The following is a 17,779-nucleotide window of genomic DNA, read 5'->3' as shown; positions in this document are numbered from 1 at the left end:
CTTATAAGAAAAATATAACTGTACCAAAGAGTACAAATCCAAGCTCTGCCATTTATTATTAGATTTAAGTTATTTAAATTTGACTGTAATCCCTGTGTCTCATTTTCATATATACATATATATGAAAATTATACATATATACACATCTCAAAATTTTTATGAGAGGTTAGTAAAGCACACTTTTATACATGGTAAGTAATCATAAATATTATCAAATATGATTTTAGAATATCTCAGTGGCAAAAAAATAAAAATAATTATCAGCTTATTTTTTACTTTTTTTTATGCTTAGGATAAATATCAAAAGGCCACAAATGTGCAATTAAGGGACCAACCCTTAGAGATTGCAAGGTAGCATCGTGTTAATAGGGAACAGGAGCAAAGAACAATATGTTAATATCCCAGATATATGTGTGTTTGGGGGTGAGGTGCCAATTAGACTGTGCAGCAGTTCTGTGTGGAATGACAATTAAGGGATACTTAACAGCAGTTAAATGGGTGGTTATGCATCCACAAGCTTATTGTTTAAGAAAGGTTTAGTAGAGAAGGACTCTTTCATCTGATGAAGACTGAAAAATGTTTAGTTGACTAATGGGAAAGCTTGAAGGGTTTGAAAAGCAATAGAAATGGCCAGTGATAATCAGAAAGGCAACAGCGAAAAATCTCAAGATAATAAACCTGAAAGAAAATATAAGAATTTAACCCCTAAAATATTTTTCAGTAGAAAATTAAGTATAAGCTTTATGATTAAATGCAATGACAGATTTTATGTTTGTTAACAAATACATGGCAAATAGAATAGCTTAACCACCAAAACCCATTATGCGTGGACAGAATTCAAACTATAACATAATTCACATGACTCTACAGGGGCCATTGTCAGTGATGGAGGCTGGAGTTCAGTTCTTTAGATACAACTGGAAATTAATTTGCCCTCTGAGAGTTAAAAGTGGGAAGTCAAAACATAGTGACTGAGAATGAAAAGTTGTAAAGCTACTTAAAGACAGAATGCCTGCCATGTAAGCAAGATTTGAATATCTCCTGATTCAAGGTACTAACATACCCGAAGCAAGAATATCTCCATTTGAAAGGGGATTGATTAGACACTTGGATTTCTTACAAAGAGATGTACACAGGAAAATGCAGATGGCACATCTAAAAATTGTTCATGGAAAACAGACTTTAGCTGATGTACTATCAGTAAGACTGGGCTTACTGAACTCCATACCAAGATTGAGTACTGAATCTGGAGAGAGATTTCTACAGTTTGAATCTGGCTTTGTGACTTACTAGTTATGAGACTTACTAGATAAGTGTCTTCACCTTATCTACTATCTGACAATAGTACTCCTTCACAGAGTGTTATGGTTTGTAACACAAACCCTCAAGAAATGCTATCTATAGTTATTATACTCATTGGGCAAATTCCCTCTGTTCAGATTCCAAATTAATATTAAGCAACCTTCAGATTACAGTATGCTTTCTCATGTAATTTGAGAATTCAATGGCCATGCAATTGAAGTATAGCCATGCCTGTGACAGATATATATCTCTTGTAAATTAATAGATTGGAGTTTTAGTGTTATATGTCACTCCTGTGATCTTGAGGAATGTGAGTCCGTTATGTTAGCAATGTGGCGTGTTTTTCAGAGCAACCCAAAGGCCTTTCGAGCTACCATGAAAATTCAAAAATCCAACATGCCTTTACTCAGTTAGGTGTAGTTAAATTCAGTGACACTTCTTCAATATAAGAAATTCCATTCCAAGAAAAATAATAGAGGATTTATACAGCTATATGGGAGGACATTAAGATGAGGTAGAGTGTAAAGGGAATGCCTCTGCTCTTTTCTCTTTTATGCTGATAGAAGCTAAAACACAGGAGAACCTTCTTTTCTGTAATATCTTACACTATTTCAATATTCCCTAGTTTACCACCCCATAGCTGTCCTTAGAAATACCATCAAAGTTATCTTTGAACAAAAAATCTTGCTGATATCAATCTTCTTAATTTCTTCAGTGATTCCACACTGGGCAGGGCCAGTACATGTAACTCCTCAAACCACCCAGCTTGCTTACCCTCAGAGGTGTGGGCCAGGCAGTGGGGCTCATACCTTAAGGTCTCTGCTCCTTACTCCTGTTGATCAGAACAAGGATTCACACAGCTGACGGGAGCCCTTTCTCTCCAGAAATTTGGAATCCGGGCCAAGGTCAATTGAGGCTTAGAGTAAGTACCCTTATAAGCGATTTTGAAGGGTGGCCATGTCTCCTATGTGAACGGTGAGGCCACGAAAGCTGGTCTTGTTGGGAAGAAAACAATGAAGCAGACACACAAAAAAGAACAGACGTGTAAGAAGGGGTTGCCTTAATAGCCTTGTCTCTAGTTATTTCTGTTTCTAGGGAATGACTGAAATAACCATGCTTGGGTTTTATGACACTGCCTGAGATTTTCTGGTCAAATCTCCCTTTAAACTTAAGGAAGCCTGTGAAGTTTCTTTCCTTATTAAGTGCACTCTAATATATGCCCTTCAAAACTGGTTCTTGCCTCATACTGGTTCAGACTCATCTCCCACTATGTCGAACTTATAGTTGATTCTCCAGCTCAACCAGCCCAAATCTTCACAAGACTTTGTGAACTTTACATACTCTCATATCAACATGCAGTTTCTCTTCCTCCAATACCCACCATCCTTTTCACCTGCCAAATGGTCGCCCATCCTTAAGCATCCTATTTGCACCTCTTCCATTACAGTTTAGAGACGCTCACATTATTGCACATAATTCATCGTAGAGAAACGTTTCACATGTCTTTCTTCCCATTATCCTATAATCTCATAAATGGCAGATATTTACTGTTTACATTTGTGGATTTCATTTTGGCCTTCCAAATTCAAAGCACATAGCATGTGCGGTTATGGAATCCTGATATATTCACATCGTTCGACCTTTCATTAGATGAGATGTATATTCAAAGAGCACAGTTGTTGAAGGCATTGGGGGTTAATGGAATCCCTTTCAAGGGACAAAAATAAAAAATAAAATCTGCACTCTGTGAGGCCACGTTCTTCTTGGTATTTATACCAGCACGTAGTAGTTCTGGTGATTATTGTTTGTCATGGGCTCAGCACACAAAGCTTCTTAAGCTGATTCATCAATGTCTATTTGATGTATTACATTATATTTGATGTATTAAGTGGCAGGATAAAATGGGTAACAGCAGCATCTTGGGACAGATGCCAAAAAATAAGCTTTGAAGAATGATTTGCTACTTTACAACTGCACTGGCATGGACACAAGTCAGGACACAGTATCTGGTACCTAATCAGCCACTGTCTAGAGAGCTGACATTGGGTTACCACAAGCTGAGAAGGCATTAGAGTGACAGAAGGACAGGTATACATCTGGGCAGAATTATCCTGGGATAAAGGAACCTGCAGTGTGGCTACCAGAATTAAACAGTGAGGTTTGCCAGCCCCACTGGGGTGATAACATTGCCAGGACAGCAGGGGAGGAAGTACCTGAGATGAATGACTAGGAATGCTGTGAAGTGGAAGGACTGTACGGAACCCCTGGTTTGCCCAGACCGGTCCTGGTTATTCTTGTCCTGGCCTAGTTACTACACACTTATATCTCGTAGTCTCTCTCTCACTCACTCACTCTGAAGGGCCTAATTGGGTGAAAAGTAGTAAAATGATTTTAAGTGTAAACAACCATTGAATCAAAATATTACCAAACTCTGGTCAGAAACCAAAGTGCTGCCGTCCTATTTAGGAAGTTTCTAGGAAATTGCCATGATGCATATCTGGGCTGTATTTATATGTGTTCCCAGAATCCCTTTGAGGAAATCTTGGTCTCTTTGGATCAGGCAGGGTTCACTTCCCTTCCCCCACTACCCACCGATGCCTCCAATGTGAACGCCTCTACTCCCACCAGAGAATCACAATCTGGGTCAGACAGAGTCTTAAGATTTTGACAGAGCTTTCTTAATCTCTCTATGAGTATGAGATTCTGTTGGTTATCTGTGCCCTGGCGTAAAGAAGGTAACATAGAGGGAGAGAGAACTGAGCAACAAAGAATTCCTGCCTCTAACCCTGCCTAGAGTCTATTTTCAGGTATGGGGGGCAGTGAGTTCCATTTTTGTCCAGTGCGGTGTGAATTAAGTTTGCACATCTCACCAAAAGAGTCCTGACAAAGGCAACTGCCTTCTCATTAAACTGTCCAGCTTTTTACCTGCGCTATCTCATTACACCAGGCAGAGGCCCACATCCAGCCATTGTATGAATAGGATAAATTAAAATTGGATGATAGGATGGATCTGGGGCTGGGTCAGCCTAGCACAAAGCCACTTACCATGACCATGGTGCCCCCAGGGAGCCCAACTCTTAAGTTACCTTGGCTGGGAATCAGTCCGCAATGTGCTTATTCACTCATAAATTGGATGCAGCAAATTGTAATAGCAGCAAGCAAATAATTAAAATGCAACATTAATTCTATTGGCTTCTCACAAACTGAAGCCTTCTGAATAGAACTGACTTTAGCAGACATTGAATTTAGACCCCGAGGCCTTAGAAGCCAGAGGATTTTAGCCTTGGTGTAGTGAAAAGCACTGTTTACTTTTAAACAATGGCATGATTGCTTTCCTCATTGCAGTGTGAGAAGAAACGGGAATCATACCTTGGGTTGCCTTCAGGAGTAACAGCCTGGCAGCACCTGCTCTCCAGAGAACACACTTCATTTGTGTCCATTTTCTGAGGAAGGCTGTGACCAGTTTCGAGCCTCACGGGAGTTGCCAGTGACTCCACCCTCAAGATAGTCTTGGACTCAGCCTCAAGCCCATGGTTGCAATTTGGGTGTTCTCTGTCCATTTTATTCCCATTATCACTATTGCTTCTCCCATTCTGAACGTGAGACCTCTGGTTATAGCCCTGAGGTGCTACCTAGCAGGACTGCATTCTGCACTCTGTTCTGTTTTTTTAGAAAAACTTTCTTTAGATGAACTGATTGTCTGGAAGTGCAATATCTCCTTCCATTTGACCAAGGAAATCATGGGCTACTGTTATGATATATGTCATACTTTAAAATTTTTGGTGTATTGAGTCAAACGTAAGGACTGCCTATTTCCATGGTAGTCATGCCTGTGCTAAAACTGTTCTGCATGGTCCAGCATTCTCCATCCCCACCTCTCTATCACAAAATGGTCCAGAACACTATACTTATCAGACTTATGAAATACGCCCCAGGATTAATGAGCTGCTACCAGATGTGCCTGGTTATACAGACATGTAAGGGTGATGCTCAGTAGGCAGCTCAACAGTAATCTATTTGAGATATCAAGGTAGCTCAATCAGTGTGCAGAAAGTAGTAAGAGTTGGTAGTTTTCTGTGTATATTTTGAGGATACATTCAATAGGATTTTTAATGTTGGGTTGGACAAACATTTTGTTTTGTTTTTTTTTTAAAGATGGCTCTAGTAGTGCTTAGTTGTCTTTCACTTCATTTGAAACAATGCTGTTAGATTGTACTGTGACAATTGTTATATTGGCATGTGTCTAAAAAGAACTTATCAAAATTGGTAAATTTGGGGGTAGCCATTTTAATATTGAAGATAGAAGATGTTCAACATTTTCAACATAGTATGCTTTATTATTTTAAGAAAGCTAAAAATGCAACTGTCACAAAAAATAGATTTGTGCAATGTATGGAGAAGGTGCTATGACTGATTGAATGTGCCAAAAGTGGTTTGCGAAGTTTCATGCTGGATATTTCTTTTTTTTTCCTGGCTTTCGTTTACTCTTTTATTTATTTTTTCTTTTTTTATATATTTTATTGATTATATTATTACAGTGTTCTATTCCTCCCCTTCATTCCCCTCCACCCGCACACCCCCTCCCCCACCATTCTCCCCCCCTTAGTTTATAACCACGTGTCTCAAGTTCTTTAGATTCTATATTTCCCCTACTATTCTTGCCCTCCCCCTATCTATCTTCTACCTACTGTCTATGCTATTTTCTGTACCTTCTCCCCCCTTCTCCTCCTCCCACTCCCCTGTTGCTAACCCTCCATGTGTTCTTCATTTCTATGGTTCCACTCCTGATCTAGCTGTCCTCTTGGTTTGCTTTTGTTTTAGGTGTGGTTGTTAATAGCTGTGAGTTTGCTGTCCTTTCACTGTTAATATTTTTATCTTCTTTTTCTTAGATAAGTCCTTTTAGCATTTCATATAATAAGGGCTTGATGTGATGAACTCCTTGAACTTGACCTTATCTGAGAAGCACTTTATCTGTCCTTCCATTCTAAATGAAAGTTTTGCTGGATAAAGCAATCTTGGCTGAAATCTTTGGATTTCATGACTTGGAATACTTCTTTTCCATGCTGGATATTTCTTGATGCACGATGCTCCATGTCCAGTAGACCAGTTGAAGTTGACAGCAGTCAAATCGAGACATTAATTGAGAACAATCAATGTTACACCACATGGGAGATGGCCAATGTATACAAAATATCCAAGTCAATAAAATATTGGTGAATTTGAAAAGTATATCTTTTATTTTATGGAAAAATCTAAATGGACTTTTTGGCCAACCCAATACATTGGCTATCAGGTGTACTCAAAAGAAAGGAATCAGAGACGTCACCAGGACTTTGGCCTGAGTACCTGAAATGTTAAGAGTTGCCAGTATCCTGTGTGGGGACAACTGCAGGAGGGACAGTTTTGGAAGGTGGGGAGATGAAGGCCCAAGTTTGCAATGTAGTATCAATATACATCAAAGTAGAGTTGTTGCATTATTCAAGTGTTTTTAAGAACACCTCACTTCTAATACAAACTGTGAGGTTCTGGAGCTCCAAGAGCACCTTCACTTCTGACAGTAATTGCAATTTCAAGGGTGCCTAAGATCACCTGCTAGATTGATAATTCACCAGAACAACTCACAGAGTGACTAACCTCTTTTATACTCAATTGTTGTGATTTATAACAACAAAAATACACCGATTAAGCTCAGCCAAGGGAAAAGACACATGGGACAAAGTCCATAGAGCTCCACACTCAGAGGCTCTAGTTAGTCTCTCCCCATGGATTTGTAGTCAGTGCTGACTCTAGCAGCAACAGTAAGTGACAATATGCATGGAGTATTGCCAACCGAGAAAGCTCACCTGAGTCTTGGTGTCCAAAGTTTTTACTGGTGCTTAGTTATCTGGACATGGCTGAGTTCTGGCTTGGCTGACCTGTATTCTCTAGCCCCTCCAGAGGCTGATAACCTCACAATTCAAATTCCCTACCAAAATCACATTGTTAGACTATCCTGTCAGTCTGAAGCTCCCCAGATAACAAAGACATTCTTACGAGGCAGAATATCCCAAGGACTTAAACATTACCTCCCATGAGCCTCTAGCAAAGGACATAGTTTTGGGGGGGGGGCAAAGTTAATTTATTACTACATAATTGTGAAGTAGCAGAGTGCATTTAGAAATCTAGATTTCAGGGAAGTATTCTGGCAAGAAATATAAATTTGATGGTCAACAGATATAGTCAGAGTATTAATTTGGTTCCAAGCAGGAAGCAGAATTTACTTTGATGCTTTGGGTGAAGAGATGTTGATAGAGACCACTCACAAGATGGCAGGCAGGGCTTGAGGAGCAAAGAAGGTCTATTGAGGCACACATAGGCCAGCAATCTCCGGGGTCCAAAGGAAAAGTGAATACTGGAAATTCATGAAAAGGGTTAATATGTGCCTGGTACAGTATTAATTGATTTGTATTTATTAGTTCACTTGATATTTTTCCTCTATGTTAATAAATATCACATTCAGCATAAAGTTAATGAGGTGGGTGCAGACTGCCACACCACTATATGACTTGGCAATTTGGTGACATGATGCAACTCATGATCGTGACCTTTGGGTTTCAGCCTTTCTTTATAACCTACCTGCTAACAGTTACTCTGTAATTGCTTTTTTAGTGCCTTCTTCACTTAGGACTTCCTAAGAGGCTTCAGCTTTGCCAGATCAGTGTTGTAGTGTGTGTGGTGTGGACTTTACAAAGGTCAGCAGAGCAGAAATAGTGGAAAACATCATGGTCAAATTCTCCTGGTAAGAGAAGTCAGAAAGAGGTAAATTATATTTCCCAGGAAAATAGAAGCAGAGTAGTATGTATGTGTGTGCATGTGTGTATGTGTGTATTTTGTGTCAGTGTGTATTTTGTGTCAGAGTGAGTTTTCAGGATTACAGAGTGTTTGTGAAGATGAAAAATACAGAATTATAGTGAATGGGTTCAGACTGTAACTTTGTACACATTTAAAATATTTTCAGGAGAATGTATGTTAGAATTTCTATTTGGACTCTACTTATTTGAATGCTTTGTGGCTCAAGATGAAATCGTATGGGTCTTGGATTCAGTAGAGAGCACGATGCCTAAAATTTGGTCTGCACTGCATTATTTTCCATTTTGAAGCATAGAAAGGGTTTTCTATCAATAAAACAATATAATGTGTAGGATTTGTGATATTAAAAATAAGTGGGAATTTTATTTATTTTTAAAATTATTTATTTATTTCTAGAGAGAGGGGAAAGAAGGGAGAAAGGGAGGGAGGGAAACATCAATGAGAGAAAGAAACATCAATCGGTTGCCTTTTGAACGTGACCTGACTGGGGACAGAACCCACAACCCAGTGAAGTGCCCCAGCCAGAATGGAAGTTGAACTGTGAACCTGTTGTTTGTGGACATCACCCAACCAACTGAGCCACATCCGTGAGGGCAGCAGGAGATTTTGATATAGAGATGACCATTGCATGATGCTAGTATGCCCAGCCTATCACCTCAAGTCTAACCCCTTATTGAAGCGTGCCCCTCAACACAGCACTAGTGTGAAAATCATTCTCAACACAATGATCCCAGTGGCTATTGACCATTGGTTGACCGTGGTGTGCAAATTGACGCTCATTTGCCTCTTAGATTACTATATATCCAACTAAAGTTTTTTTTAACACATTTCAACTTTTAAATTATTAGACTCTATCATACTTTAAAAATACAACAAATCTCAGAAAAGAAAAGGTATTCTCACTGGAAGGATACTGTTAGGATTTGAGTATTTTTCCAGGATATCAGCCATTTAATTTTACTTTACAGACGTACCTTTTTTCTCTTTGAACAAAATGAAAGAGCTCTGGAGGTTTTATCTTCTCTTCCTCTTCTCCCTTCATTTCTTATTCTTCAGTTTTTTTTGTTTTCTATTTTCTCTGTACTAATGAAAAAACTCACCTACCCCACAAAATAGGTGTACTCACAAAATTTGGAGACAATCTTTTTGCAGTGCCAGTCTATCTTTCCTGTCAAAACTGTATTTAAAATTTTTTAATTATGATTAGCTTCCTTCTCTATATTTAGAGTATTATCAAACATTACAAAGTCTATAACTGGTATACATATTCTATTTTTTTAAACACTCTGTAGCACAGATAAAACATTCTAATAAGAATATTTGAAATATTATACTCTGGCCTCTAAATGAAGTACCCTTTCTCAACCAAAAGAAAGGAGTGATGAAACACTGAATGTAGATGAATCATTTTTGAATCATTTATTATATACTGCACTTTGGGGGGAGTCTGGCCTGCAAAAAGACCACATTAACCGAAATGATAAATAGGCCTGATGAGTAAGCCAGGTGGCAAAGCTCCAGTTTGTGTGGCTGTTCAAATCAATACCTGGGAATGGGAGGAGACCTGGGACTCCCTTCCTGGGGCTAGGGGTAGGCTGGGCCTGTGGAGAGGTGATGTGATTGATCTCTTTAGAAGGCAGTGCCAGCTGGAGAGTATACAAATGTTTCCTCCTGGGTTGTCCTTAAAAGCTAAATTGATAGCAATTTTTGAAAAGAGCAACTCAGACCTCTGTCACCTGTAGGCTTAGGATAAACTTCGGTTTTCACTACTGTAAAATAACTGAAAGTAAAAAGAAGTTTTTAAAAAATAGGCTCTTAGTGACTGAATTAGCGGGAACAGAACTCATCTACCATAACAAAGTGGTAATTGCAATGTGCTGCTCTTCTTTGTTCGAAGATTTTCAGGAGCCCATCTGTGCAGATTGTTTCTTTATTATTATCATTACATCAACTAATTACATTAGGGAAAAGAGGGCATTTTAATTAAAAGACTTTTAAGGAGTTATAATTCTACTCTTTCATTAAATAAGGAGGTGCTAAATTTTTTTTTTTGAAAATTGTTCTTTGAAAATTATTTGTATTAATCACATGTTCAGCAAAACAGATTTTTCCTTTTTATTTTTTCTAATAGATGGGTCCTTTTTATTTCTCCATTTTGACCAGAGAACCACAAGACAGGGCTACATGTAAACAAACATTCCAAACATTTTGAGAGGCTCACTGTATTTTTTCCTCAAAAGGGGAAAACTATTTCATTTTACAAAGCATGCACATCTGTTTCTATATGATGAATTTGATTAGGGTAATCTTTTTGGAAATAGGCATTTTTAGAACATGGTTAGTTGCTGAGGGATGTTGGGGGAGGCAGCGAGATTGACAGTGATCTTCAAAGGAAAATATAAAGTTCATATTGTAATTAAAAGATATTCCTTCTGTTTAAACCCATTGTCCTAAGGAGGAAACCTCACCCACATGAAGGAATGTCATCCAATAACTCATATTATGTAGGTACATAAACATCCATTGTTTGCATGTCCTGAATGCATCTTCCATTTTGGCAGCACTCTCTTATTCTTCTGACATGTTCTAAATACACGGAATTCATACAGGTATTTGTATCTACCCATCACATAATGATGAAGACAATGAATTTATAATGGAATATAGATATAAAAAAGAAACAGTACCACAGGCACATCAACAAATGGTTAGAAGCCAAGAAAGAAGTCTAAGCACCTGGTACAGGAAATGAGGGAAAGCCAGAATTTATAAACCATGATGCTACTTTCAGTATTCACATTGCACTCTAGATTTCTTCCCTCTGGTCGAAATATTGAACCACTTTTATTCCCAAAGCTGAATGTGAAAAGCATTATAGGGACAACTTTTGTATTAAAAAATGCCAAAGTCAAACTGTATCTCATGCAATTGAAGGCTGAGTGCATACGATTATTTTAATCATTGTAGTCATCAGTGAAAACAACGTCTGCTACATAATAGACATGCAGTCAATCTGTACCTAATGAATGAATGAAGACAACATTTAACTTAAATTCTTAAGTAGGAGATAGCAGTTCCTAGTAGCAGCAGTTATTTTCATAGTTCTACAATATTATTCCCCAGGGAAGCTGGCAAACTGAAATCTGTTACATTAATGCCAGCAGGGATGTGTATGTGTGAAGAGAATAAGTAAACATGTATTTTACCTGATGGCTCAAGGGACTATCCACAGGATCTCCTAAGAGACCGAAATTAACTTACTTGGCAGCATTTATACTTAGGGTGAACTTAAATTCTATTTATGTACTTTATCCTTCATAAATTTGTATTTTTAAGTCAGTTGAGCTTTTTCAACTTAAAACTGCAGGACTAATTTGTAACTAAATAACTCCTTTCCTTTGGTAAGGACTTCATCTCTTAAAATTTGATTGAAATTTAGATGTTCTTAGCGTTTCGGTCTAAATTAGTTTCGAATAACTTCTAAGAACAGATTGAATAATCAGCACATTAAAAAAACAATGTTCTTTCTATGTTAGCCTAAATAACAACGACGCCTGTTATTTATTGAGATTCTAATACATGCCAGTTCCTTTTTTGCTGTTTTAAATATTAATACATAGATGCTTTTATCCTATTGTGGAGAAAAGGAAAGCAAAATAAACTAAGGGAGATAAAATGCTTTGAACAAGTATAAAGGACACATGGACAATAACTAAGGGTGGGGGGTGGAAAGGGGAGGGAGGCGGGGAGCATGGGGCGGGGGGCGGGCAGGGTTGGGAATATAAGACAGAAACCTGTACTTGAACAAGAATTAAATAAAAATTATATTAAAAAATGCTTTGCACAAAGTCACACAGATCATAGATTTTGAGCAACTTAAATCCAATATGCAGGATGCTTCTGTTATGATAGGTAAGTCCCCCCAATATGCATTTAACTTGCACAAAATCTTGAGAAGTAAGTAAGGCAAGGGTAGCTTTCTTTCCTTTATTCAGCCAAAGTTGTTATTGATCAGCCTTTCTTTATATAAATAATTTTGTTAGAGTAATAGGAATTTACAGCTAGGGAAAATTCAGAGATAACCCAATTCAATAATTATTAGACATTTTGGTTTTGCTCTCACTTTACATTTTTAATATTTTCTGAGGTTATCTAAAAGCATTTTAATGTATTATATGTATTGATACTTACCATATTAGTAATAATAAAAATCATAACATTTAAAATAGTTGTATATTTAATAATTGCAATAGCAACCCCATTATTGATTCAAATAAATAGTATTTATTTATTTGTTTTTATTGGATCTTTATTGTATTTTTTCCATTACCATTTAGTCTCTTATATAACCCTCTCCCCCCAGCAATCACCGGCCTGTTTTTCATGCCATATTATAATGAAACATGCCTACACTGTCCTATATATGTGTATGTATGTGTATGTATATATATACGACGCCATATATATATATGGCATTGTTTTACATTCTGATAAGTCTCTTTAATATTTGGTTTTAATGGGAGTCAGCTGGATTTCCCTATCTGCTTTCCTGTGCAATCTGCTGTAACATCACATATGTTCTGTAACCTGTAAAACACTCCACGGCCCATGTGAGAAAATAAAAGTGAAAAAGTCAAATAATCTCCTGTGATGATGATGATGATGAAGAAAATGGTAGGACTCCCGAAAGGGTGCAGGGGTCTTACACTCTGAGAACTGCTGATCTAGATAAGACTCTAATTTAGTGGACATGGAACTAAAGGGTCCTGTGGATTGGTTAGTTTTTGTACGTGGTTTGGAAGAGTTTATAAGCCCAATGTTAAACTCCACTACCATTAAGCAGGTGCTATATGTTCAGATGTTTATTTTCACCTTTGTATGGCTCATTGTTGTTATATATGAGTATATTAGATACATAATATAATCTATGCTATTATATACATATTAATTCTTTAGACTGAATTGTATTGTTTAATGGGCATATTTCATATCAATTAATTATATAGTATGTATTTTACTATATTAGTAAATACTTAAATTTATAAAACAAAATGACCCAATAATATTATACTTTATAATTTATACCACCATTACTTGTAGAATTTTAAATTGGGATAGTATTTTAAATGTAAAATAGATAATTGTAAATTTATAGATTTTAAAAATTGTATGTTTATTTGAGATTGAAAATTAATTATGTTAACTTTATTGTTTACTATATTACACTATATTAAAGTATATATAGCATGATATGTGTAAGGGAGATAGAGAGTTCCAGACTAGTTTTTTACAAATATTTTCCTTTATTACTATTTATCATACTAATGTTTATGAAAGTAGTTTTTCAGGGAAGATAGAAATTGTGAAATAGAAATATAGAGATGAAATGGAAAAAGAGGTAGATAAGAAGAAGAGTAGGCAGAAGAGAAAAGGAAATTACTTATTTGGTACAAGCTAGAATAGAATCTTATGATCCTCTTTTTCTTATCACACTTTTATGTATCAGGTCTTTTATATCAGTTCTGAAAGGGGTTTCATTACTTGAAGTTTGTATAAAGGAATGTAGTCAATGGTTTGCCTCTGTTATTTTAAAATGCATGACATTTCTATGACCTATTGAATATACATGTATTAGTTTTATTTACTTTTGAAACAATCAGGAGCTAATTTTTTTAGGAAAATGTTTGCTTTACCAATGTCGATGGTTATACTTATTTCTGGAAGTTAATATTTTACCTAGATAAAATATTAAAAATTTAGTTTTATTTCTTTAATTAATTTTATTATTGTTTAGGCTATTTAGAGTCTATTTTATTATTTTATTAAGGGAAATTATTTCACATGTGCATATGCACCAAATTACTATACTATTATTTGTAAATGAAACCCAAAAAGAAGTAACCAGAGTTCCTAACAATAGAGAATAATTATATAAATTATGTCATCTATAAAACAATTAGGACAAAGTAGAACAATAATCATTGACTTATAGCTACCTATAAGACATCGTCATGAAACAACTACTAATATAAAATACAAAACAAAATAAACCTCTATGTATAAATGTGAAATGCACAAAAAGTATATGGGAGATTCATATTTCAAGCCATTAGTAGTGCAAATCCTTGAGAGTAGTATCGGGGTATAGAGGGAGACTCTTTGACCCTATATTTGTTTATATATTTAAATGATTTTTATTAACTAGTAATCATCTGTGTCTTTTATAATTTGAAAATACCCATATATAAGATAGAATTTCAAAAGAGATTATTTTAAAAAGAGGGGCTGGGTGGATGTGGAAGAAGGTATGGGGGGCATAAATGGTAATAAAAATACAACAAAAATAAAAACAAACAAAAAATAGGAAAAAACCCTAGGCAGCTGGAGTTCTGAAATTTAATGGTTACATTACACAATGCATATACGAGGTCTGTCCAGAAAAAATCCAACCATTGTTAATATGTTTATGTGACATTGATGTAGCCTGGAAGCCAAGGAGAGTGGACTGGAATATGCATGCATGAACAATGATGACTTCACTCACTAGACAGTGGGAGCGATAGATAGTACTGAGTGAGCGTGTGTCTGTGTGGCCATAGCATTAAAAATGACTGAGAGAGTAGAGCAATGAATCCACACCCATTTTGCATTAAGCTTGAACATTTTCCCATGGAAACTTCGGATGATTCAGAAAGCTGTTCTGGGCAGCTGGTGATTGGCAGCTTCATCAGACAATGTGTGTGCTGATGAATCATGTCTTGTGCAGAGTTATTTTCAAAACAAACATCAAATCACCCAGGTGACTCAGCCTCCCTATAGCCCAGATTTGGCACCCTGCAACTTTTGGCTTTTCCCAAAATTAAAATCACCTTTGAAAGGAAAGAGACTTCAACCATTGATTACATTCAGGAAAATATGACTGGGCACCTGATGGCAATTCGGAGAACTAACTGTGTCATGTCCCAAGGTGCTTACCTTATTGATTGATGGGTTGATTGATTGATTTTTGCACAGGCGCCAAGGCCAATCAATGATCACTAGCTGCCCAGGTACCAAAAAATTATGTATGCTTCCAAAATCTCTTGTTGCCAATTTCACATGTATAGCAATCAAGCTGCCCTATGTGTGCCACTCACGACAGAAGCCCCAAGATGTCTACGTTAAATGGGACTAAGGTTTCCTTGTCCTATGTACAATGTTTCATGTATCTTGTATCTTCTTCAATAAATGTCTGTATTTTTCATATTGCATGGCTGGATACCTTCTGGACAGACCTCATATACATGGTCAAGAAAGGCAGGCATTGTAGTGAGTATATTTTGTGATTCCATGATCCACTCCAATTTTTCTCTGATAGTATTTTCTGTACCTTTTTACTAAAGGCCTCATCCGTTTGCAAGAGCTCATCAAAGCTCCATCAAGGTACAACCTTCGACTTAAAATTCGTCAACTACCTGCTGATACAAAGGATGCAAAACCTTTACTGAAAGAAATGAAAAGAGGCAAGGAGTTCCATGTAATCTTTGACTGTAGCCATGAAATGGCAGCAGGCATTTTGAAACAGGTAAGCTTTAAATTATTTAAATTCTTAGTTTTCTTTTTAAATTTGCATTTAAAGTATGGCATTTTGGTTTTCAAATCAAAGTGTTATTGTTTTACAGTCAGTTGAAAAACAGGCCTTAGAATTTACCTAGATGTGATTTCCTGATAAAAAGTCTTGACAATTGCTTTTAATTAATTTTCTCACAAGAAAAGGAATGTAAATATTGATGATCTTCAAACACCTTTTTTTGTGGTTTGTAGGTTATTTTAAGCAACTATAATACTGTTTAATAGTGTGAATATTGACTAATGTAATAGAAGTTTCTATTTTGTAGTGAAATGAAGGAAGAAACTGAGTCAACAGTTGAGCAGCTCAGCCATTATAATCAACTAGTAGGAAAAGGAGGGGAAAAAAGGAATTGCTATTTAGCTGGCATTTACTGTGAGATGCCTTACACATTTGATCGTATTTAATACTCACCACAGCCAAAAGAAGTAGGGTTTATCTCCACTTTAGAGACAAAGAGAAAAGTTAAGTAACTTAACTAATGGCCAACAGCAAGGAAATAGCAGAGGCATGCATGTGCCATCGAATGATATTACGAAATGAAACTGAAAGCAACAAATGAACAAATAAGAAAACAAATAAACACAAACTGGTAGACACAGACAGTGGTATGATGGTTATCAGAGGGCAGGGGTATGGGAGGGTAATAAAGGGGAAAAGGGAAAGGTAAAAAGAGGTACTAAAATATATGGTGACTGAAGAAGATTTGACGTTGAGTGGTAAACACAATGCAATATACGAATGATATAGAATCGTAAACTTGAAACCTATATAATTTTGTTAACCAATGTCACCTCAATAAATTTAATAAAATATGTCTTCCATAATAAATATTGCCTACTTAAAAAGATAACACAAATCAGTAAGAAGAAATAATCTATAGCAGTAAGATCTTTTAATATTATTTTAGCACTCTTCAGACCTAATAGCATACTTGAAAACAACCATTATTATTAGCTCATATCATACAGATGAGGGAAATGATGTCAGGGTTTAATTAACTGATACAAAGCCATATGCTAACAAAGTAAGAAAGCCTGGATTTTGTCCCGTGGGGTAAAGATAGCATTTTAGTTTTTATTCTTTAAGTATATTTTATTGATTATGCAATTATAGTTGTCCCATTTTCTCCCCTTTATTCCCCTCTGCCCTACATCCCCTCCCAGCAGCCTCCTCCCACCCCACTTAATTAATGTCCATGGGTTGTACATACAAGTTCTTTGGCTTCTCCATTTCATATACTATTCTTAACCTCTCCCTGTCTATTTTGTACCTACAAATTATGTTTCTTAAGCCCTGTCCCTTTTTCCCCATTCGCCCCCACTATCCACTTTCCACTGATAACACTCCATGGGATATCCATTTCTGTGATTCTGTTCCTGTTCTAGTTGTTTGCTTAGTCTGTTTTGTGTCCTTTTCCCTTGCTGCTTTTAAGATTCTGTCCTTGTCTTTAATCTTGGGCAATGTAATTATGATATGCCTTGGTGTGTGCTTCCTTGCATCCAACTTCTTTGGGACTTCCTTGGGTCCAATTTCGTTGGGACTCTCTGAGCTTCCTGGACTTCCTGGAGCTCTATTTCCTTTGCCAGATTAGGGAAATTTTCTTTCATTATTTTTTCAAATAGGTTTTCCATTTCTTGCTCTTTTTCTTCTCCTTCTGACACCCCTATGATTCAGATGTTGGAACATTTAAAGTTGTCCTAAAGGCTCCTAAGCCTCTCCTCATTTTTTAAAAAATTCTTGTTTCTTCATTCTGTTCCAGTTGAATGTTTATTTCTTCCTTCTGTTCCAAATCTTTGATTTGAGTTCCTGTCCCCTTCCCTTCACCGTTGGTTCCCCTGTATATTTTTTATTTCACTTTGCATAAGATTCATTTCTTCTTTTCTGTTGTGTCCATACTCAATTATTTCTGTGAGCATCCTGATTGCCAGTGCTTTGAACTCTGCATCCAATAACGTAGTTATCTCTTCATCACTTACTTCTAGTGTTGGAATTTTACCTATTCTTTCATTTGGGCCA

The 17,779-nt window shown here is 36.5% G+C and overlaps 1 protein-coding gene and 1 non-coding gene across 2 annotated transcripts in view; one reads left to right on the top strand and one right to left on the bottom strand.

The window, feature by feature from the left end:
• The window catches only part of GRIK2 (glutamate ionotropic receptor kainate type subunit 2), a 589,700-nt gene that overhangs the window by 266,496 nt on the left and 305,425 nt on the right, over positions 1-17,779 (top strand). Inside the window, exon 5 of the mRNA XM_037059704.1 lies at positions 15,534-15,715. Coding sequence (XP_036915599.1) covers positions 15,534-15,715 — 182 coding nt within the window. The remainder of the gene's footprint in view (positions 1-15,533; positions 15,716-17,779) is intronic.
• Positions 15,162-15,298, bottom strand: LOC118996392 (U11 spliceosomal RNA). The gene has a single exon (XR_005068478.1). It is a non-coding gene; the product is annotated as a U11 spliceosomal RNA (small nuclear RNA).

Source organism: Sturnira hondurensis, unplaced genomic scaffold (assembly GCF_014824575.4).
Source record: "Sturnira hondurensis isolate 20B ecotype Veracruz unplaced genomic scaffold, ASM1482457v3 Scaffold0011291, whole genome shotgun sequence".
NCBI classification, from domain to species: domain Eukaryota; kingdom Metazoa; phylum Chordata; class Mammalia; order Chiroptera; family Phyllostomidae; genus Sturnira; species Sturnira hondurensis.
This window is presented reverse-complemented; position numbering and strand designations above follow the sequence as displayed.